The 24697-nt window shown below is 43.5% G+C and overlaps 1 protein-coding gene across 1 annotated transcript in view; it reads right to left on the reverse strand.

The window, feature by feature from the left end:
- The window catches only part of PEX16 (peroxisomal biogenesis factor 16), a 599892-nt gene that overhangs the window by 503974 nt on the left and 71221 nt on the right, over nt 1-24697 (reverse strand). The window contains exon 3 of the mRNA XM_044082857.1: nt 15327-15403. Coding sequence (XP_043938792.1) covers nt 15327-15403 — 77 coding nt within the window. The remainder of the gene's footprint in view (nt 1-15326; nt 15404-24697) is intronic.

Consider the following 24697-nt stretch of genomic DNA (forward strand, 5'->3'; position numbering starts at 1 on the left):
TTCCAACTCTGCTATCCCTTCCTGACCTCAGATCGAGTTTGCTTATCCATAAACCATACGATACCAAGAACCACCTCCATACTCTAACCTAGAGACAATCCGTCATGAAAGCAGGAGTCCTTTGAACACCCATATAGGTTAGGGGGAACGGAGGGAGGGATGGTTGCTGACAAATGAAGTTTACCTACTCAAATGGAACATTATGGTGAGTACATAACTTCTTAATCTGAAGTAGTTAACTTCATTTGTCCATCAATCTATGGGACAGAGTCCCCAGCTACCTGATTCTTGGGAGGTCCTTATGGAAGGATGTTCTGGAGCATTGCAGAGCCAAAGGATGCTCTCCCTCTGGAAACAATATCCAACTTGTAATGGTTTATAAATGTATGAGATGAAGCCCAAGTGGCTGCTGAACAAATGTCATCCAACGACACCCTAGATCGAAAAGCAGCAGAGGTAGAAATCGAAAGAGTAGAATGGGCATGGCTGGCCAGAACTCTCATATGCCAAAAGAATACATTGGGAAATCCATCTGGACAATGTGACTTTTGATACAGGTTTTCCCAAAGAGGATTTAGTAAAGGATACAAAAAGCTGATCTGATTTCCTGTGATCAGCTGTCCTGTGCAAATATAATCTTAGTTGCCTATGTACGTCTAGAGAGAGTGCAACTTGTATTCACCTTTGTTCTGATAATTTGGAAAGAAGACTGGTAAATTAATAGACTGGTTGATATTAGACTCAGAGCAATTTTGGGCAGAAAAGAGGGGTTGGTCCTGAGTGAGAATCCATCTTTGAAAAATCAAATACGGTGGGGCTTGGCACAAAGGGCTTGAAGCTCCGAGACCCTTCTGGCCGAAGTTATGGCAACAAGAAAAACTGCCTTCCAAGAGAAGTATTTCAGATCCACCAAAGTTGCAGGCGCAAAGGGAGGAGCTGTTGGAGACTGAAGTACAAGAGTTAAATCCCAAGGAGGGACCGCATCTTTAACCAGAGGTCTTAGTAGGAAAGTGCCTTTTAGGAAGGTCTTACATAATTTGGATGAAGTCAAAGGGCCGAGATCACTGCCAACATGATAATGAGAGATTGCAGCCAACCAGACTTTGACCGTAGAAGAGCTAGCACCTCGGTCGAATAATCCTGATCTAGTACTGCTGGCAACGGAGCTGTAAAGGGATCTAAGTTCTGATTCTCCGCCCAAATAGAAAAACGCTTCCATTTGCTATTATAAATTCTTCTAGTAGATGGATTGTGAGCGGCTACTAGAATAGCCTTGACAGGGGACGAGATACCGGGAGTCCTAGCTATCACTGGAACTGGATCAACCAAGCTGTGAGCTTGAGGTTGTCCAGATTTGGGGTTGACAGGCCTGATGGGTGAGAGATCAGATCCAGGATGGGATCTAGAATCCATGGGGGATTCACTAGATGAGACCATAGATATGGGAACCAAGCTTGATGAGGCCAGAATGGGGCAATGAGGATTATTCTCCTCCCTAACCGCCTGGCTTTCTGTAAAAACTTTAGCATCAGGGGCAGAGGAGGGTAAGCATAAAGTAGACCAGGTGGCCAAACATGCACCAGAGCGTCTCTGGGGGATTCCCCGGGTGGGGGAATTAGAGCGAAGTAGTCGCTGCACTTTGCGTTCGAAGGAGAGGCGAAAAGATCGCAACGAGGTTGACCCCATTTGGAGAAGATTTGCTTCGCTACTCTGGGGTTCAGAGACCACTCATACGGTGAGAGGATGGTTTGACTCAGTCTGTCTGCCAAGATGTTGGACCATCCCGGAATATGCGTTGCTATGAGAAAGCGGTTGGTGGACATCGCCCATTCCCACACTCTCATGGCCTCCCGACAAAGTGGATAGGACCTGGTTCCCCCTTGTTTGTTGATATACCAGACGACCGACATGTTGTCTGTCTGGATCGCAATTGTCCCCAAGGGAAGAAGGCTCTGAAGTGCTTGCAACGCCAAAAGCACCGCTCTCATCTCTAGGACATTGATATGCAATGAGGTCTCCGAATGGTTCCACGTGCCTTGGACAGTCCTGCCCAACAGTGCCCCCCCACCCGAGGCGAGAGGCGTCCTTGGTCAATGTGGCTAGAGGAGGGTACACAGAAAAGGGGTGCCCCTTCTGGAGGTCCAGGGACAGGAGCCACCATAAGAGGGCTTTCCTGCACACCCTGCTGAGAGGAACGGGGAAGCTCAGGGGATGTCGCAGGAAGGACCACTGGACTTGCAAAGTCCATTGAAGAACTCTTATGTTTAAGCGCACCATGGGTAGATGGTTGCCGTCCTCGAGCCTAAAGCCCTCAGGACCAATTCCGCAGGGGGAGCTGGGGATTGTAAAAGGGCCAGTACATAGAGTTTCAGAGTTCGTAGCCGGTCTGGAGTCAAGAAGGCTAGAAGCTGGTTTGTGTTCAATCTGGCTCAGATGAAATCTAGGATTTGAGTTGGAAGAAGGGAAGATTTCCCGATGTTGATCGTGATCCCCAGCCGGGGAGCTAGATGGAGAAAATAATCCCTGGCAGTGCATAGTAGATGCCTGGTGGGGGCAGTCAGGAGCCAGTCATCCAGGTACAGAAAGACCAGAAAGACCTGAATTCCCCGGAGTCTCAGGTGGGCCGCTACAACAGTTAACACTTTGGTGAACACCCTGGGGGCTGTGGTGAGACCAGAGGGAAGGACCCTGAATTGGTAATGGCCGACTCCCAGCCGGAAGTGGAGAAACCTGGATCATCTGTCCATCAAAATGTGGTAGTACGCATCCTTGAGGTCTATGGAGCACATCCAGTCGTTCTCCTGCAGAAGGGGAAAAATGGATTGAAGGGTGACCATCCGGAACTTTTCTTTGGCTACTGACAGGTTTAGAAAGGACAGGTCGAGGATTGGTCTTAGGTCCCCCGTCTTTTTTGGCACCAAGAAGAACCTGGAGTAAAAGACTGACTGGTCTGGGGGGACGTGCTGGATTGCTCTTTTTTTCTAGCAGCCGGAGTACTTCCTCGGCTGCCGCCTCCCTTTGATTGGGTGGGACATCGGGGAGGCTTCAGGAACTGAGAGGAGGATTGAGAAAGGGGATCTTGTAGCCTCTGGATATGATCTGAAGCACCCAGCGATCTGTTGTAATGGACTCCCAAGCTGCCAGGTGCCTCGAGAAACCCCCCCCGACTGCCTCCAGAGTGGAGCAGTCGGGTAACCCATCAGGGTTGCTGCGTGGGCCGATCAGAGAAAGGTTCTCTGGACCCAGAGTTCTTCGGGGCCCCCTCTGCCTCTAGGGCGGCGTTCACGCTGTCCTCCTCTGCCTCTGAAGGATGAGGCGTCTGGAGCGAAACAGGACTGTTGAGACTTCCGGAACCACATCTTCTTCTGTCCCTTTTGGTTCCTGGAGAAGGACCTCTGGGGAGCAGAGAAGCGGACTCCGACGGCAGACAACGTCTTCCCGTCTTTCTCGCTCTGGACCAGTGTGTCGCTTACGGTCTTGCCAAAAAGGGCAGAACCAAACGGGACATTTGCAAACGATGCCTTAAAGGGTTCCGCAAAATCACAATGACGCCTGTCGCCGTGGGACGACGCCCACTCCGCTAGCTCTAGTGACTCCTTCCATGGCATGGGATAGTAACTGCATAGATGTATTGGAGATAGATTTGAGAGTGGCCATTCGGGTAGAGTACACTTTCTTGTCCTCTGCCGACATGGACTCTGGGGGCGACCCAGCATATTCTTTGATAAGATCCCGCTGGAGCCGGTATCACGTGTGCCATATAATTCAGCGACCTCACAGAAAAGGTGGCTGAAGCAAACACCCGCTTCCCCAGATAGTCCATCGTCTGAGACTCTTTGTCTGGAGGATGGACCGAGGAACTCTCCTGGGCCATTTCCCTTTTGGTGGCGGCTGCCACCAACATGGCATCTACTGGGGCTCCCTTGCTCCAACATGACTTGTCCGAAGGGGGGCTGAGAATTTTGTCCATCCTCTTTGGAATGGGCTCCACAGTGTCCGGTTCCTTCCATGCCCTGGTAGTAATCAGGTCTACCAGGGGATTGGTGGGAGGGGACACCCAAGAGTTAGACGGGCCTGCTTCAAACGCCTCCAGAAACACAGACTCATAAGAGGAAGGTTTTGGGGCAAACCACCCCCCTCTGATCCGAAGCATCTCCATGACGTCTCCGAAGGAGATGTCTTCAGGGGGTGACCTTGGGGAACCTTCCCCTTCCTCCAAGTCTGTGTCCTCTGTCAAGCACTCAGGGGAGTCCAAGTGCCTCCTCTTGCACTTGCGTTTGTGAGGGACCTCCTCAGGGGGGCTGTCCGAAGAGGCCTCACCAACCACATCCTGTTCCAGCAAGGGAACTATCTGGGACGTCTGTGCAGGCTGTCCCTGGGGCCGGGTGATGGAAGGTGGACCCGTCTGAGAGGGAGTGCAGGGTGGAGCCGTAGCTGAAGCGGGGGGCCTGGAATCCCTTGACAAAACCCTCTCCACGACATCGAACGCAGAAGGAGAGCTGCTCTCCCTAGGATCCGAGAGCAGACCCTCCCTCGGATCAGATGTGCAGATCGGAGCCAGCGCCGACGCGGTCGGATCCGAAGGGCCAGTATGCTCTGACCAAGACGGAGCCGAAGCCATACTGACACCTCCGGATCCGAAGCTCAGCTCTCTGCTCTGAGAGCTCGGATCCAAAGAAAAGGGACCCGACAGACTCGAAGGTGCTATCGGCGCCGAAGTACCCGATACTATTGGTGCTGACAGTCCCCCGGCTCCGACGCTACCCGGTTCTGAAGGCTCTGAACCCCGGTAGTGGGTCGGAGAAGGAGCAATTGGGGTGAAAAAGGGGGTCGAGCTCCCCCCCCGGAGGGGGGGGAGGCAGGAGCACTCCCATCTGCAGCTGGGCCTGGAGTAACCTACGCTTCATCCGGTCCAAGTCTGCATCGGACAAACTCCGGGTAGACCTTGATGAGGCCACAGAGGCGGGCAGGGAGTGCCACCTCGATGACCTCGAAGGCGACTGGGTCTCCTCCTCCTCCGGCCCTGGCGAAAAGCGGGGTGAACGGAGCCGGGAAGGAGAAGACTCGGAGGCCCTGGTAGGAGAAACCCATTTGGCTGGCGAGGCCGATGGAGAAGCTTCGGCCCGCCACTTGTGGTGCTTTTCCCAGCGTTTCTCCTTTCTAGCTTCTCTCTCCTCCTGGCCCAAGGTGGGAGGTTGAGTCCCGGCCAGGGAAAGGGGAATAGCAGGTGGCGCTGCCGCAGCCGCGGCAGGCGCCACGGAGGGACTGGAGGATAAAGCCGGGTCCGGGGGCAGAAGTCCCGCTAGAATCAGCTTCGACTTCCGGTCCTTGAGGGCCCTGGGGTTGAATGCTGCACAAATAGTGCAGCCGGTGGAAAGATGTTCAACCCCAAGGCATAAAATGCACAGACTGTGGCCAACCGCTGGGGACAGCTTATGGCCACACTCGGTACACTTTAAAAAGAATGTTTTGGGTGCCTCCGCCATACCTACAAAAAACAACACACCCACTAGGCCCCAAAACCACACACCCTAATGCGCACACGAGGGGGAGGGAATAACACTAAAAAGATAACTAAACACCAGGTAGAGAAAACGTTAATGCTAGTGGGGAACTATGCTAAATCACACACACACACACAAATCTGTTTAAAACTAAGAAAGAGGAGACTCACAAATTCGACAACCACCACTCCTGGAAGCTCGATCAAGCTGCTGAGAGAACTGCGGCAAACTAGATCTGAGGTCAGGAAGGGATAGCAAAGGATTATGGGTAAGGGGAGGAGCTTGGAGCTCGGATCTTAGCTGTTGGAAGCTGCCGGCTCGGATCTGATATGGATCCGATAAACCCATAGGTTGATGGACAAATGAAGTTAACTCCTACTTTTTTGAGATTACCAGGTCTAAACAACCTAGTTAGTTAACCATACTTGAAAATTTCATTTGTCCAAATCAGAGATGTACCCAGGAAGATTTTTTTTTTAAGACATGGTTGTTTGCATTCTTCAATGGTGAAGCAACAAGCCTTTGAAAAGGCCTAAAACATCCCAAGACAACTTCCTCTTTGTATGCCCTTTATAAAGACTGTTTCTAATCTGTTCCATAAGGAGTGCAGTGACAGATGATGTGGTGGAGTAAGTCCTAAGTTCCAAACAGACTTGTATTTATAATAACAAAAAGCAACACAGTTAACTAAAAAGGGGTGGTTAACTGAATGAAGCAAATCACATTTTACTTCATGAAATAAGAAAGGATTGGTAATAATCATTTACACCCTTGAAGTTTCCAAATTAGGGAACAATGAAACCCAATATGAGTAGCATCAAAAAACACACTAAGCAGCCTCGGCTAGTTACGAGACAGACGCCGAGTGAAGTACAGCGATGAGGCTAAGAAAAGGGAGCCACTGAGGTGTGCACTGTGGGATAAAAGGCAGAAAGGGCAGTCATCTGGAAAACTTGAGTGCCATATGCACTCCTAATTCCTGTAATCTTACTGGGATTGGACTCAATTCTACCAGACTGGAGTAGCAAATGTAAGAGGTGTTACACAAACATGTTTAGCAATAGTTTCTGTCTTGCATACCCTGTCACTGCCCCTCTAAAAAACACAGCCTCCTTGGGACAGAATCCTAGGTAGTGTTATATAAATAAAGAAAACTGCCACTGCATTCTCTCCACTAAATCGTGTAGCATAATGACACATCCAAATCACTGAGACACCCCTTAAGATAAACAAACTATCCACGAATCTTACATACCCTCCCTCTGGAAAATCTCTCATATTATTCCACTTCATAAAGGGAGAAACTCCACTGAACTCTCTAACTACAGACCTATAGCCATTCTATCTCCCTTAGCAAAAATAATAGAGAAATGAAAACAGAAGCAACTTCTAACCCACCTTACTCAGAATACTCTCCTAGCCCAAACCCAGCATGGATTCAGACCTGCCTATAGTACAACTACTGCCCTTCTCTCCTTTTCTCACTCAATAAATCTCAACCATAATCAGAATAAGCTCTCCTCTGCCCTCTTTCTTGATCAAAAGCATTCGATATGCTGAATTCACCAACTACTCCTAGACTCTCTAAAATCACTGTCCTTAGACAACCCAGTAATCAGCTGGTTCCACTCTTACCTGCATGGCAGACTACATTCTACCTGTCACCCTTGGAGTACCCAAAGTTCTATCTTGGTTCCCTTCTTTTGCTCTATATTCATTAATGACCTACCCAAAGTTATCCCAGATGCAACTTGTATACAGTATGCAGATGACTCTACACTTATCTGCTCTGCCTCCACTCCCACAGAATTACAGTCCCTATCCCAAATCACCTTCAACAAAGTAGAGAACTGGCTCAATAATCGTCATCTCCTACTGAACCCAAACAAAACCAAACTACTACTTTTCTCCCCCATCCGTAAGGTAACATTACAAATAATTACAATCTCATCTAACAATGGCACCATAATCACTCCTGAACCTTGCACTAAACTTCTAGAAATAATTATTGATAATAATCTGAAGTACGATGCCCACATAGACAAAACCATAAAAACAGTTAACAAAAACATAGGCTCCATGTATAGGATTAAGCAATTCTTAACCCCATCTGCCAGAACCGCTACAGCTCGGACACATCTGCTGTAAGCCCTTCTCTACGCCTCACCCATCCTCATAAATCTAACCAAATCAAACCTCAACAAAATCACTAGCTGCTATAACAATATAACTAGATTTGCCACAGGCTCAGCCTACAGAACCCACCACTGTCAAAATCTTCACAAATTAGGCTGGCTAGAACTACCCAATCAGCTCCATTACAATCAACTCATAGTTATTCATGAAATCCTCTACCAACCTACCAGTATCCCCATTCTGACTATTATTATTAATACCCCCTACAGCAACCTAGCATCCCTCCGTTCATCCAACAGAATGCTAGCATAACCTACCAAAGCCAACAACTCAGCTGGAGAATCATTATTCTCCAACTCTGCTAGAAAAAAATGGAACTCGCTTCCTGCTGAACTATCCACCACATGCTCCTTGCCCCAATTCAAAATATCCCTAAAGATGTATATGAACACTAGTTATGCCCAAGTCTAAACCCAGACTAACCCAAATAATATCAAGACAAAGGTAAGATAAACATAGCTCACAGAGGTGATGTACCCATTTATATTCATTCTCACCTTTAAAACATACACTTCTCTACAACCATTAGAATTAGATTATCAGGAAGCTAACTTATTATACTACCCATTCTGAAGCTATGCTCTTCTACCCCTCTATATACTATTTACTATAACTTCCTTCCTACCTAACCACCTTTTCTCTTAACTATCATCCTTACCTTCAACCTGGAAATACTTTTCTTTCTTTTACACACTTCATATATGTAAAATGCTATCTCTGTATATTTATACCATAAACCATCAATGTTTGTTCGATTTGACTATAATTTGTCACTGATTTGTTAAATGTTTAGACTTCTATGTAACCACAACTTTACATATCACTCAATTGCAATGTGGAGCTTTTCTCCCTGAGCCTCAGCTGAAAATGGACATGTATCCAGTCAAACTTTCCTGGTTAACAAATGTAAAATAAAATAAAAAAATGTTGCATAAATACTACTACCTGCTTGCCATAAAAGTCTACTGCACATTACAAAGACAATGTCCTCATTACTCTGTCTCTCTTTTCCTTGCCATTAGCATACATAATCTTTTGTTTTACTGTATGTAACACCTCCTTGTAATAATCAAGTCACACTGTGCTGTCTTCCTTATTTACCCGTTCTACTGGCTGCTTGTCTCCCTTCATCACCTCTGAAAATGAGCCACAGCCAGTAGGCCAACTCAATTTACAAAAACAAACAAAATAAAAATAAACTGCAGATGAAAGAATGAATGAATGACTACATTTCATTAATAAGTACAGTTTAAATGCTCACAAAATGTATAGACTCATGCCTGGACACTGCTGTAGAATTGCAGCTTGATCTCTCCCTGACACAATTCTTAGAAACTTAAACAAAAAAATGATTTCAGGTACTAGATTCAAAGACCTTAAGAAAATATTCAACAGGGTTAACCACTTTCGCTTTCATTACAGTAGCCATAATTTTCAAGGCTCCCTCGCTGGTCCAGACTGGTTGAATCAAAAACGTCTCAAAATCTAAGCAATATAGTTGCAAATTCAAGAGACTGTAACATATCAAATGGAGTAACCCAAACCACAGTTGGTTAGGAACATGGAAATCAGCACTAGATAAAGATATTAAGTAAGACCTTTTACACAAGTCCTTCATGATTACAATCTTTAGGAATTCCTCAAGTATCACAACTTTCCAAACCAGGTGCAAAAATGTATCACAAACTCACTAACTTCAACTTTATTATATTGTCGCCTCACAGTAGGGCGTTGTCCGGTTTGATTCTCAGCTCATAGGTTCATAGGTTCATAGGTTCATACTAGGCTATCTGCCCGAGGGCATTTACAAGCCTAGCCCATAGTTTTGTGGCTTACGCCACCCCTTTAGTATGGGGAACTATACCCATTATTTTGCTGTGCCTCTGTTGAGCAGTGACACTGAGGTAATCCCTGGGGTATATCTGCGATCTCCCATCCATTGGTCAAGATTTCTCTTGAACAAGGCCAGCGAGTGCTCTGCCTCACATATACCGGGATTTTATTCCACAGCATAGGAGTCTTTGGGTGATGAATCTATCCCTCCAGCACGCGTCCTATTAATAGCCGTGTCGAGGTTTAAGTCTCCCGCCCTTGTGACTCTGACGGATCTAGATTTTTGAGGTGAAGCATATTCATCAAATCTGGGTTTGACATGGCCTTGTATGTTAGGCAAAGGTCACCTCTGAGCAAGCGGTGGCGACTGAATAGAGCTGGAGTTCTTTCAGTCGGGCAGCATAGGACAGATGTTTGAGACCCTTTATCCTTTTGGTGAGGAACTTTTGTGGCCTCTCCAGCTGCTGCAAGTGTCGGGTCAGATACATTCCGAATGGGGCATTGTACTCAATCATTGGTCTGATGAGTGATGAGTATAGGGAGACTATGACCTCCCTTGATCTAGATGAGAATCCCTTCATGATAAGGTGGGCAATGTAGAAGGTCTTCCTAACTACTTTAGCTACATGGGTGTCGAATGACAGACTACTATCAACCTGGGTCCCCAGGTCCCTGATAACTTCTTCTGTGCTCAGTGGATTGCCACCTATTTGGTAGCTAGGGTAACCTTGTTTTTTCGAAGGGTATGACTATGCATTTTTGGCATTTAACTTTAGGCCATGGCTCTGGCACCAGTTATCCGTTTCTGTGAGACCCTTCTGAAGGATATCTGTGTCAGATGTGTTTTCTACTATGGCGGAAGTTTGCAGTCATCTCATCTGCAAACTTTGTCAGCCATAACCCTCCTGTGTTTGCTTGTACTTCGGAAAGTAGATGCCAAACAAGAGTGGACCCAGGACTGAGCCCTGTGGTACACCACTTGTGACAGGCTTTGAGTCTGACATGGTGCCAGCAACTCTGACCCTGTGGGTTCTGTCACTCAGCCAGTTTGCAACCCATCTTGTGATGTATGGGTTAACATTTAAGCTGATGAGTTTTTCAATGATACCCGAAAGTGGGTATTGTATCAAGGCCTTATCGCCAGATCGAGGTAGGCTGTATGGACTGCCTTTCCCTCATCAATGGCTTTGGTGACTGTTTCAAAAGTCAACCAAGTTTAGAAGGCATGATCTGCCTTTGACAAAGCCAAACTGGGATGGATCCAAAGTCTGCAAATTCCCTATGTCTTTATTTATGGTCCATTATGATCCTCTCCATGGCTTTGCAGATAAGGCTTGTCAAGCTAATGGGCCGGGTAGTCCAGGGTCGGTGGAGGCACCGCCTTTGTGAAGTGGGACCACAGTTGCAGTGCACCACTCCTGGGAGTGCGTATCCAGAGGTAAGACTATGATTAAACAGCTGTCCTAGCTGTGGGTTTAATTCCTCATTGAGTTCGTGGAGCACACAGCCGGGGACACCATCAGGTCCCATGGATGCTGTGTTTTTGCTTTGGAGAGAGCAGTTCTCACTTGGGCGTTGGAGATGTTTGGGGGCTGCAATCGCTGATATAGATATCTCTCCTTTTGGGGGGGGGGGAGTTTGCACTGAACCTGTCAGCCAGTATGTTGGCAATGTCTGTAGGATCAGTAATCTTCACATCATTTTGAACTAGTTCTGAGCATATCTGGGAGTTTCCTCCCAGGTTTCTAACATAGCTAAAGAAGGCCTTATGATTGTCTTTTGAGTTTTTAGCTATTTTTCTCTCAAAATTTGCTTTGGATGATTTTATGAGAGCTCTTAGTTTTTTACTTATAGTGATCAAGGGTGTCTTACCTTTTAAGGATTTTGCTCTATCTTGTAGTAGCTTCCTCCTTTTGTTGTAGAGTTTGTTTATGGCTGGGGTCCACCAGACTGGACGCTTGCCTTTTGTACAAAGAGTCTTTGTTTTGCTTGGGATTGCCTTATCCATGCAGTCCTGCAGGTGCTGGTAGAAGGCATTTGTAAGTGATTCAGCGGCTTGAGTACTGTTTTCTGCCGGCTCGGGGGCCTTAAAGGAGACCACACTAGTCTTTAGAAGTGTGAAGTCGGCTTTCGAGAAGTTCTTTACTGTGGTCTTTTTTATTTCAGGTGGGGGTGGGATGAGGACCTCCAGCGAGATTAGTTTGTGATCTGATCTCACCAGTGAGGGGTATACTTCCGGTGTTGAACATTGAGCTCCCATGTTCGTGATAATGAGATCAAGTATGTTTTCTCCTCTTGTGGGGATGGTGACTAGTTGTTCCATGGCATTTGAGTTTATGAATTCCAGGAACTTTTGGGCTAGGGTGTTTGGGCTTGAGTAGTGTTCCCAGTCTATATTAGGGTAATTGAAGTCACCTAGTATGATGGTGTTTGGTGATACATTTATCCCTCTAGTGTTTTCAGGAAGGCCATGTGAGGTTCCTGAGTTTGTGAGGGTGGCCTGTAACATGCTACAATTTGTAGAGCAGTCTTGCCTATGGTTAATTGCACCTGGATGGTCTCCGATGCATGCGTTGCCACCAGTCTTGAGGTGTGGGTGTCTTTGATGAATATGGATACCCCACCTCCTTTCTTGGTATTGTCCGGATTTTGGGGCGGAGCATGATAAGAGGTAAAACCTGATAGTGCCGGGTGCTCTCAGGAGCCTTGAACCAGGTTTCTGTCACTGCACAGACATCGATGTTCTCCATACTGAGAAGGGCCTCGAGCGTGCATTTTGAGATTTAGACTTCTGGCATTGAGCAGCATTACCCTTAGTTTTTCCTTTTTGTGTTCTAGGGTGGTAGGTTTAGAATTTGAGCCTTGCCTAAAAAGGCACTATGGGGTGGCAACAGCCTTTGCCAATATCCGGAATCCCAGGGTGACAGGTGCAAGCCGTGACAGGTGCAAGCAGCGTGGCTTGTCCAGCATGTCATCCCAGGCAGACAGACATTGATCCCCTTTGAATGACACCAGAGTTTAAGCCAATTGTTAAAGCTGATCATCTTATCTCTGTATTGTGGCATCATTCTTGGTGAAGGTAGGATACTGCTCAAGGTCAGTCATATGTACCTGCCTGGGCTACATAATCAGAGAGCTCCTCAATGTCTCTTTTCATGTAGTCCAAGGAGGTGCGCCTCAGGTCGTTTACACCAGCGTGGACAATGACTGAGTCATATTTGTACCTGCTGTTGAGACCTGAGTGCTTGCGTTATGTGGCGGATTCTAGCGCCCGACAGGCAGCTTACTGTGACCTTCTCCTTACTCAGTCTGGTGGCGGGACGTCAGTGTGTCTGACTATGGAGTCACCAATGACTAGTGTGTCTGGCATTGTGTTTGGCCTTAAGGGCTGTGACTGTTTGACACTCTGACTGTGAGGTCTATGTGTTGCAGGTGTTGTGTTCGAGGTGGTGGTTGTTTGGTGTCTGCTTTGGTGGCCTCTGCTGTTTTGGTAGATTTTGATCAGAGCCCACAGTATGTCTTTGTGTGTTTATGTGTATGATTTGAGGTTGTGATGGTACTATGTGAGACTGGGTCTATAGTGTGTGTGGTAACCTTCTCCTCCTGACTGGTCTTGCCAGTCTTATGTTGAGAGAGCTCAGCCTCCAGTTTGGCCGTATAGTTGTATCTCTCTCTCACATGTATTTGTGTTTTGTGGGAGGAGGAGAGGGTTGTCTGTGTACATGAGGCAATTGTAACATTGCCTCAATATTCCCAGGTTCACCAGCTGAGCAGGAGAGGACACTAGCAACTGATCCCTTGACATGCTAGAAGGACTGGACAAAAACTTTAAAGAGATTCCGGGGCGTGGGTGACCGAGAAATGGGGGTTTGCCTTTTGGGGTGCTATCTATAAGAGTGCGTATCAAGGTAATAAGTACTGTAGGAGCAAGTGCTAGGTTTAACAGATAGAGAAAAGTCTACTTGGAGTCAAGTAGAGATGATCTTTTAGGTATTAGAGAAAGTGCTAGTAACAGGGATGCTTAAAGGTAAGATTGAAAAGAATGCACTCTGCAGTGTGCACTAGAGAAGTTAGATATGAAAGTAGGTAACTTGAGTTTTACCTGTTTAAAAAGTTAAGGTTTAGTGGAGAGTTACTATTTTTAAAACAGTAAGATGGACTGAAAGGGGTGGTTACTTTTGTATTTTGGTGCTATGAAATACTGTAGGATGGCCAATAAATTTAAATAATTGAAGGTGGGATTTCAAAAGTGATGGTTTTGTGATTACTCACATAAGCCAGTGAAAGTAGAGAGAAATGAGATATATGGTCAGATTAACATAAGAGGCGGGCAACTAGAAAGACAGTGGTATTTAACAAGACAACTTAAATGGGTGGGAGGGAGGGAAAAATTCTGCCTGACTCAGAACAGAGAGAGCTGTGGTCTCTTTTGAAGTTTTAATATGCTGTTAGAACAGAATGCAAGCAAAACACAAGATAAAGAAAACAAACTACAGTATTCAAAATATAGAAAGAAATAAAGCTAGAGCGTCTTCTGCGTGGAGACATGCGTGAATGGGCGTACCTTCGTTGAAGGTTGTGTGTCAGGGCTGGCAACTCAGCACGTAAAAATCTACTGCCAATCATTAGCGGACCGGAGTTCCGCTGTGGTGACCCCTAACCGGGAAAAGCCAAAAGACACAACAACATCAATGAAGAGCTCTAAGTAGAGCAAAAGAATATTCCTCTGTTTACCAGAGATTACAGACAGCAAGCCTGTCTACCAATCATGGAAAACTATCTCCGCTTAGAAACCACAGTTATTACCCTCAACCCCACACTTTCCTATACCCCTACCATGAACACTAATGCTGTCAGCTCTTAAGAGGAATATGGTCTTCCACTGCTCAGTCTTGCCTGGTAATATAAAACTAATCTAAACTTGAATTAATTAAATATGAAGCTTTACACCTTCTCATAAAAGGGACCATCACTGAATTCCACCAGTCATCTGGCTTCAAGCTACACTTAAGTGGTTTCAAGCTACACAATCAGCCACACTGCTATTATCAAGTCTACTGCAAAACTTATTCATTTAGGATCACTGTTCTACCCTAGTTAACAGACTAAACCTTTTGAACTTGCAACATACCTTAAGATTACAAAATCAGTCACGAGTAAGGTGACTTTTATTACACAGACCTAAACTCAACTTAACTAGTTATAACATTATTTCAGCCCTTGGAAAAGCTTTCTAGAACCAGTTACCTAACAAGGCACAATATATCAAACTATTACTATTCCAAACTCAAACGTCAAACCTATCTGATTCAGGAATAGCAGTGATGAAGACTCTAAATAAACAGTAAATAAGCAAATATAGGTACGTACATATAATAATTAATGTGTACAGCTGTGTATCTTGAATATTTCTAGAAATCTATTTAGATGTACTATTATAAATGCGTACAGAACTGTACTTTTCAAACGCTGTTACTGTCATCTTGTACCTCAGCATTTGCTCTAATAAAGTAGCAGCTAGAAAGTACTCCTGTTCTCTGGTATGACTGCAAAACATCCGCTGGCCCAGACCACCCTTTCAGTTAAATAGATAACATAAGTAAAAGGGTAACTACACAGGTGCTAGCCACAATGCTCTCCAAGATTTGACAGGCCAGAGTTTTTTGAGGAAGCAGATTTGAAATTCACTGCCATTTAATTTAACATAATGCTCTGTAGACAGCATTCCTGAATACATTAAAAATAAGACTAAAATATTACATGCAAAAACATATTCACAATTAAAAGCCTCACCACAGGCAGTGCTCTTCGCATTCTCTTCTGAAGTATTCCATCATGCAGCAACACCAGTAGATTGGAGGCAGAGTACACTAAGAATGAAATAGTAAGTACAGAGTTTACTCACAAGTACCAAAAACAGTGGTCCTGACAGATTTTATAACACTTTTACCACATGGAACATTCTATTTGTTGTAAATAAATGGGTTTCCAGCTCTGTAAAAAGTACTAATAATGTTCTGACCATTAGCCACTGAATCTAGCAGTATTCCCTGTATCAAGTGCTCACCACTTTACAGCGTTTAGCTGGAAAAACCTGTAAAAGACATATCTACTGCGGGTAGGTACTTCTCTGCAATAAAGGACGCCAGCATTGCACCCTGCCTGACCCCATGAAACAAGCCAAACAAAAGTTAATACAGAAAAGGAGTATTCTCTAATATGCATGTTCCCTATCATTTGCTGCTAAATTCTAGCCAAGTTCCATTAATCTGTTCCCATTAATTAAGTGGCGACCACACAAGCGGACTCCATAGATTCAGCACAACCCCCCCTGTTCCCTGCTTCCCTAGACAAAGTCCCAATTAAGAAATATACAATCAAACAAAAAAGTAACTAAAACAAAAAAAGAAGGAAACTGTTATCATTTTTCTTCCCCAGACATTGAGTTTTACACAAAATTTGGCAATCATACTCACAATTGCATGTAACACTGCTGCTGATAGGTTCTTTCTCTTCTGATTCTGACCAGACTACTGACTGGGTTTCAGCTCGCTTCGCTAGAGCTCCACTCTGCTCCTCTACCCTACCCCCATTCCCACCCACCCCCAGTTCAATTAGATTTATACATCCCTAACCACATCCACTGTCCACCAGCCAATAGAAAACCACTAACAAATAGAATGCTATGGCGGCTGAGGTGAGATCAAACAGTACTGTCCAAAACTGGAAATGACTGGCTGCTATGCAGAAGTCAAGAAGAAAAGCAACCCTCAATTTCTTTCCCACTTTTACATGCAGACTGGCACTCTGGAGGTCCAAAAAGATGGAAGCCCACCATGGAGAGAAGCTTCCATAGCAGAAGCCAGGGATGAAACACGCAGAAAACAATCAGAAAAGTGAGTGCCCAAGGTTGACTTCAGGGAACTAAACACAGGGTCAGCCTTAAACCCAGAGGATGACACAGAAGTCAGCTTTGAAACCAGCATCAATGGCATAGATGTCAACTTAAAAAAATAAAAAAAGAAGACACCTGGATCCTAATGATTAATCACAAAGTTGTTAAAGCCAACCATGACTACGAATGACTGACCCTCATAACTAATGGGTCCCATAATGTTCATGGTTCTGATGTCAAAGACCCAGGTATTTGTGGCACCAATGATAGCAATCAAGGACAGTACCTGCTGCTCTGAGGTTGAAACTACAGTTGATCTCTCGGGCTCCACTAAAACAGACATCACTGGGTTGATCACAGGCCTCAATAAAACTGGGAGCTGTAAAGGTCCAAGTGAGAAAATTCTTGGACAAGCAGTAGAAAAGTTTAGCAAGGCAGGCATTCAATTCACCCTAATATTAATTGTGGAGGGAGCCTGTGGCAACATATGCTGCCGAGTCATGAGAGCCTGGCACATCTGATTACAGTCAAGGTTGACAGAAAAAAAAATCTTGGACTTGACCCACCTGACAAAGTGGGTATGAGAAGCTCTAAGTTCTGGCTACAAAGTCATTAGGATTAACTGCTAGGCTGGGGGAAGAGAGCAGGAAAAGCCTCAAACAATTAATTCAGTGAGGGCAGTTGTATAGACATCGCTAACCCTGGCTTCTTAAGGGGAACAGAAATGTCCTACTCGGAAGGCAGGGACTCTGGCCTTTCAGTACTTTGGTTATTGACCAAACATCAGCTATATTTAGCCCTACATGTGGAAGCCTCTGACCCAGAAGTAGGTTTGAGCCTTTCCAACTCCTCTGTTAAGAGATGAAGGATTAAAAGCATCAAAACAAAAAATCATATTACTAGGAAAAACGCACCTCTTCTGGGCACTATTTTTTTTTGGCTTGTCTTGTAGGAAAGTTCTCCCCAAATCTACACCTTTTAAACTCTTTTTTATCCATATCACTACAATGATTATCAAAACGGAATGACACACTGGCAAGGCAGACTACCTAAGGTAGAAATAAGTAACAAACAGAGTATATCTGTAACTACAATAACCAACCTCATGAACAATAAGAAACCAAACTATTCCTGATTGACCTTTATGGATTTACAGTATTTCTGTGCTTTCTTAATGTTGTTAGCACTTATAAAGATAAGAAATGAAGGAGGGGAAGGACATAACAGTTCCAAGTTCCATGTGATATCAAATATTTGATAAAGGTGCTATAAAAAGAACTAAACCTAAAAGATAATGAACTGGTAAGCATGGGGTTGTTTCTCCAACAGACAATCACGAAATGCATGACAAAAGAACTATGAAAAAAGATCCCTGGGAGCACAAGATTTTTAGGCAGAAAAGGATGGGCCAGATAGCGTGGGGAAATTCTCATTGCAGGACTGACAATTCCTGACAGCTTTAGTCTGCTGGCTAATGAAAATGGAATTCAAACTCCAGATCTCAGCTTTTGTTGATGAAACTTGGCAATTGGGGCTCAAATGTCTTGAGGTGCAGTGGACCCCAAAACATGCACATTTACAAATGCATGACTCTTGCATGGTACCAAGCTACCATCAGGTAAGCCCACAGCACCAACAAAATGCTGAAAATTACTTATAAAATGCCCTTAGTAAGGCAGTGGTTCTAGTTTCTTTGACAAAGGTGATTCTGTACTTAAATTCTGATGAAATGTTTCCCTTCAGTCCTTTGACTATCACCCTTCCTTCCCAACCACACTGACATGTTCATTACCTCTATGGATAAGAGCACTATGGCTCATTCAATCCTTTGTGGGGAGGGTCTAGTTTACAGGAGTGGTACCATCACCTGTAAGGAGGAGCAGGGCTTTGATTAAGCCCTAATTCTTGCATGCATATGCTCCTTGGGGTCCCTTTAACCATGCACTCCTGTGCCTTTGTGACATGATTAACCTTCAGCCATGCTTTGGTCTACTTTGGAAATGTACCCTAAGGAGTATTCCTCACAGCATGTGCCCCTCCGTAACTCCACCCTTAAAGAGAGGTGAGCAAGCTAAGCTTCAACATTCTTATCTTCTCCTATGACAGCTCAATCCAAAAACAAATGCTTGATGCTGATGTCTACTTCTGATGTCGGATGTTAACACCCGAAAGCGCTAACTTGTTTGATATTTGTGTGGTTTTTACTATATTATTTTATTAAAATCCTTTGGATACGTAACAGGACTCTTCCAGTGACTTGTCCTATGACAGCTCAACAAGGTACCTGAGCCACTAAGAAAACATGGGCCACCTTAGTTGTAGTCAGCTCTTTATTATTCCACTAAGCTAACAGATCTGCCACTTAAATTTGGATGAAATCACTTTCAATGTTAAGCTTATGCCACAACAGTCAGTTCCATGGCATAAATGGATAAAGCCAAACCAGGTGACCAGAGACTGAGTAACAGTCCAGGCAATGAAGGAGCTGTCCAGCTTGCCTATATCAAGGAAAGGGAAGGAAACCTAGTCTACTGTAGTGCAGACAGCAATAGGGAAGTAGGTGCAAGACAGGCAGCACTCCAGACCAGGAATGTGTGCACTTGATCTTCATATGAGGGAAGATGATGTAGGAGGTGAGTGTACACTCCCTGCCACTAGGACGTGGGTTTGATTACAAAAATGTTTACCTCTGTATCATAGGTGCTACAGTTTGACTTGGTGGGACTTTCATGTGGCTTTCCAGCCTAGGGACAGTTACAGCCCATCCTTAAATGAGGAATAAAAAAAGAACATTGCTGAACTTGAAAAAAAAAAAACAGTTTACAAGTAGCCTTCAGTGAAGCAACTAAGGGCATTCCTCATGAACACCATGTAGTAAGCTTGACACACCGCAAAATGGAGTACCAAAGCCCACTGTCATTCATAAGAGAAAGCACGGTGTGATAACGCACTGTATAGTGACTCACGTCTGTGTGTAGGCTCTGTATTCTCTAGATGGCATACATAATGCAAATGACCTCCCAAAAAAATATTTATTTTATGTGTGTCTGATTCCCAAGGTGGTCCGATTGGAGGTCAGGGAGAAAATATCCACAAAACATTCAAATGACAAAAAGAGAAAATATACACAATATTAAAAACATATAATACAACACAACATGACAAAATTAATGACATAGCACAACAATTATTTTTAGGAAGAGAAGGGAGAAAGAATAGTTACAGAGCAATGTTAAATACTTGGAGAGAGGAGGAGTAACCCAATGGGGGTATTAATGACAGTGGAAAAGATTATAATTAGGATGAGACAGGAGAGCAAGGTGGCATTATTAAAAGAAAGACAGTTGCAGCATTTTGCAGAGAGTACTCTAATACAATTGAAAAGGTAAGAGTTTAATTGGGAGAGAGGGCAAGACTGATTTCTAAAATGATAAAAGGCAGACAATATGAAGAAAGGGAAAAAGACAGGACCTGAAAGAAACAAAATTTGGATGTAATATATGAAGAGCTGCAGAAGAAAAACATAGCAAAGTGAACTGTAACAAGAGCAGTCCCAGGAAGCAAGTAAGCAGTTCTTTAGTTTGTCTTTGAAGTAGACTGAGGAGGATATTAGCTTAATAACAGTAGTGAGGGAGTTCCACAATTTAGATACACAGGTGGAATATAGGAGTCACCAAAGGTATTTTACAATTTTTTTGAGCTGAAGTAGCTTTGTGTCCAATCAACAAAGGGGCCTTGTGGAAGTGTACTTGCCAGTTTGAAGTGCTAGGCAGTGATGAGTAGAGTTGGGCAGTTTGGTAGCAAATCTGGAAATTCTGTTGTAGCATTGTTCTAGTTTTTGGATTGCTGTTAAGTTAATGATTACAGGGATAGGTAAGCATAAAGTGTAACAGAAGACAAGATGTAGCAGTTGTTCTATGTGACAGTACAGTAAGAAGTTCAGTAAGGGAGGCCTAATTTATACAGAGTGTTTCTCACTACATATTGAATGTGTTTGGTTTATGACACTATTTCTAGTTGTACATTTTGACAGGAAAAGATAGTAAAATTTAGGTTTTTGTCTAGTTTGGACCTAGACGTAAAAATCATTAGATTACCAAGACTTCAATTGGAGTTTAGGAGTAGTTACAAAAAACAGAGTGATGGTTTGTCATGAGGGGTAGGGAGGATGATGGGCAGATTAGAGAAACATCATCTGCCATTTGAATTGAAGTGGTAGAAGCAAGATTACTAATGAAAATATTAAATAAAGGTCCAAGATTGGCATCTTGTAGTACACTAGTAGGTACTGATAAGTACAAAGAACACGTAGTGTGTCATTTGACTGCTTGTGAGCAGTTGTTGAGGTAGCTGGTGAACCTGCTGAATGAAGTAGTAGAGAAACTCGAGTGAAGAGTATGCAGTAATTTTGTATGATAAACTGCATCAAAACCATTGGAAAGATGAAGGAAGACTCTAGATACAACTTTGTTTTCATTTCTCTCTATGTATACATTACTAAGAAAGGACAGCAGGGTTGTGGTGGTGCTGTGACTATGGTAAAAACTATGTTGAGTATGTGAGAGGAGATGGTAGGACTAGCGGTATTGAAATACCTGATCATAGATGCACATTTCAAGTACTTTAGAAAGAGGTGAGAGAACAGCAATGCAAGTGCCACCTTTATGCGAAGGTACAATAAAGGATTGTTTCCACAGTGTGGGGACAGTGGCTGCAGACACAGAATTACTGAGGAGTATGGAAATGGGATAGGAGAGACGACTGGCAACTTGCTTTGGGTACTTAACTGGCAGATTGTCAGAGGCTAGTGTGGTTGGTTTCAGCTTTCTACAGAGTTTTTCAATACTTTTGGTAGATACTAGGGAAAAAAGCAAAAGACATGAGATTTGTTGGAAGTCCGGGGTGAGAAAGAAGGCATTTGACTTAAATGTTGCTGTGTTAGTGCAGCTACCGAGCCTATGAAATTACAGTTTAATTTATGTGTTGTTTCATAGTTGGAGACAATGGGAAAGGGGATGGGTTGAGGGCATTTCCTGGTTGTAAGAGGCTGCTTATGGACATCAAAAAGGAATTTAAGTTAAAAGGAACTACTTCACAGGTCTCCAAGTTTTTAGAGAGGTTACATAGTTGTCTGTAAGAGTGAAACGAGGACTGTATGTTTTTATATGTGCCATGCTTTCCAGACTATCTTTCTGATGCATTACTTGTTTTGTTGCCGATTTTAGCCAAGGTGCAAAGTTAGAGCTAGTCTTAATTGCTCAAAGTGGGGCATGTGAATTAAGAATATTAAGGAGAGATAAATTTGGCTACAGTTTGATTCAGTGGGAGGTATGAGTGATGGTCAATCAAATTGTGCTAGGAAAAGTATAAAGGAGCTAGAGTTAAAGTTCTTTACATTTCTAACCGATTAATACGTACACATTTGTTGTTCTATGCCTGGGAGAATATATAATAAGTCTATTTTGTTTGGGGTGTTAGCTACAAGAAAGAATGGTGTATTTTCTTAGCTGTTTTACGAAATCTAGTAGGAATTTTAATTAGTTGAGTAAAGCCAAATAACTTAACTGGAGCACCAGGGGGTTATCATCAGCGAAATCCCAGTCATTATTGATTGCAACCACCTAGTGAAAGGGTTTTCTTGGGGAATTTTTGAAGTGAGCCAGGACAGAATGCCTTCATTTATGAGAGGTGGTTGTTTTTGTGAAATATACAGAGAAACTAAACATGCATTTGCAGATTTATTTTGGATAAGCTTTAAGCGAATGAACTATACTTCTGCTCTAGAGAAAGAGAGCACTTGAATGGGTATGGTGACAACTGAATTGAGTACAACTAAACTGAGTACAGGAGTGCTACACCAACACATTTTCTGCTTCTGTGATCACAATGAATAATGGTGCAATGGGGGGGGATAGTATTTGCTTTAGTGTGCAGCTTTAGACAGGTTTTACAGACATCTATGATGTGAGGAGAATGTGAGGCTACCCAGGCATGGAATTGTGTGGTTTTATTGCATATACTATAGATGTTGTCACCAAAGAAGGAAACTGATGTATTTGAGGAGTAGGGATTAGTGGTAGAGGGACTGCAGATGGGTGTCGAGTTGAAAACATTTTTTATATTATTCTTGGGTCCAGGATTTGTAGGAGGTTACTAGGCTAACAGCCCCAGGGCCTTATAAGCCTAGACACTAAAATCAGAGCCTACTGCCCCTGGCCAAGAGGGACACAGGTGGAACCCCCGGGGTGAATTTCTGGTTACACATCCAATCATCCACATTATGCTTAAATAGGGACAATGAGGGGCTTTGTTTAACATGAATAAGAAAGCTTGCTGCAAAGGTAAGCCAACGTTTGTGAGACAAATCTGTCTCTCCAACAAGTTCTGTTGATGTTACATACCAGGTTAAGGTCCTTTGAGCGAGTGACCCTCGTGCCATTTGATTTGCAAATGTGTGGCACTTCCATTAAAGCTGGGTCAGAGTTTGCTCTATATGCAAGGCAGAAGTCGTCTCTGAGCAGTCTGTATGACACAGAGTAAAGTGACAATGATTTCAGTCTGTTTGCATAAGACAGATCTTGAAAATGCAAAACTTGCACAACCTGTACAAGAACCCCAAACCATCTGCACTCCACTCCTACACTTAATGCCTGCTGCCACAAGATTAGGATTGAGGTGGATGTCTCCACAAATCTGAAGTTTATTTGTTGTCATAATTAGTACGCAAGTCCTCAGTGAGGAAGAATATGAGTATGCAAAAATTATGTTATTTGAGACAGAATTTACAGTGTTTTGGTAAAGAAATGTGTGCTTGCAGTTTACTAATTAAGGGTAGGTAAATATGACTTTTAGATAAATAGAGAGAATGAATAATGTAGAAACAATGGAACTGAAATGCTCCTTCTTATGAGTTACGTAGTGGGTGTAAAACAGAAGAGAATAAAATATATGGTAAGAGTTAATGTATGACAGTCATGACAGTATGTAGTGAATTGAACATTGAGAATGGAAGGCAAATTATTGGGAAAAGAGAAAGAAAAAAATGGAATGGGTATATTTAAAATGTCTTAAGTAGTTATATGGGGAACTATAAAAGCTATTTTTATATGGCTTTGGCATGTGTGTGTATATATAATAAATATATATATATATATATATATATATACATATACATATACACACACACATACACACACATATACACACATACAGGTCCCTGTCATAAGGATGACTAACCAATTAGTCGAATTTTACAACACTGAGCCTTGAATCGAAAATGTTCAGAGCGTGTATGTAATGCCTGTTGACACAATGAAACACCATGGAGCCAGAGAGTCTTAACAGACATAGCAGGTTTTTGAAGTAAGAATGCAAATAACTAAACACCCTGTTATGTTCCTGTATTTACTGCGGTCATCTTCAATTTAATTGCAGTAAGAAACCTACTGACTATCCTTTCGTGCAGACGACCCCTCAGATGACTTAGACAAACAAGGACATAGAAAAGCAAGATAATTAGCAGACAGTCAACTCCTCCCTACAGCAGAGTGAAGTAACTTTTCTGTAAATGCAAGACTACATGCCTGATTAATAAATGAACAAACTACTGTATACAAAAGGCACATATACACTGGGAACACTTCCGATACATGTATGCTAGCCTGTACCAATAGGTTCACAAGGCTAGAGGAAATCTTTCTACTTTAATTTCTGAAGATTTACTCTTTAATCCATCCCTTTGATTCATGCTCCCCCTCTCTGCTCACGTTATACTAACATTCCCAGCTTAACATCAGAAATAGATACTAAAAGCAAGGAACAGGATGTCCTGTATCCCTCTACATTCCTGGTGTGACTGCTGAAAGTACAGTTGTGAAAAATGTTACCATGACAATACATATCCTTCTTTTCACTGCTGCAGTATTCTTAACATAAGGGATCTCATGCCAAGGAAAGCCCAATGCCTAACCAGTATACGAAAACCTTTGAAATTATAGACATCATACATAACACTTATGCTGTCTGTGTAAGGCATACAGCATAAAGATGATGTACATACCTCAGAACTGAAAAGCCCCAAGAGAATAGAATATGTGTATCCAGAAAGAGAAAAAGAAAAGAATGACTGGCTGGGAAAAGAAAGAACAGGATAGAGCAGAACCGGGAGGAGGAAGGCAATGAATACTGCAAAAGTGAAGAGAAAGACATCTACTGTTATGGTAAGATTTTACACAACTGTACTATGCCCTTCCATATCACTGTTGCAGTA

The sequence above is a fragment of the Protopterus annectens genome, chromosome 9.part0 (assembly GCF_019279795.1).
Source record: "Protopterus annectens isolate FY-2018-M chromosome 9.part0, PAN1.0, whole genome shotgun sequence".
Classification (NCBI taxonomy): domain Eukaryota; kingdom Metazoa; phylum Chordata; order Ceratodontiformes; family Protopteridae; genus Protopterus; species Protopterus annectens.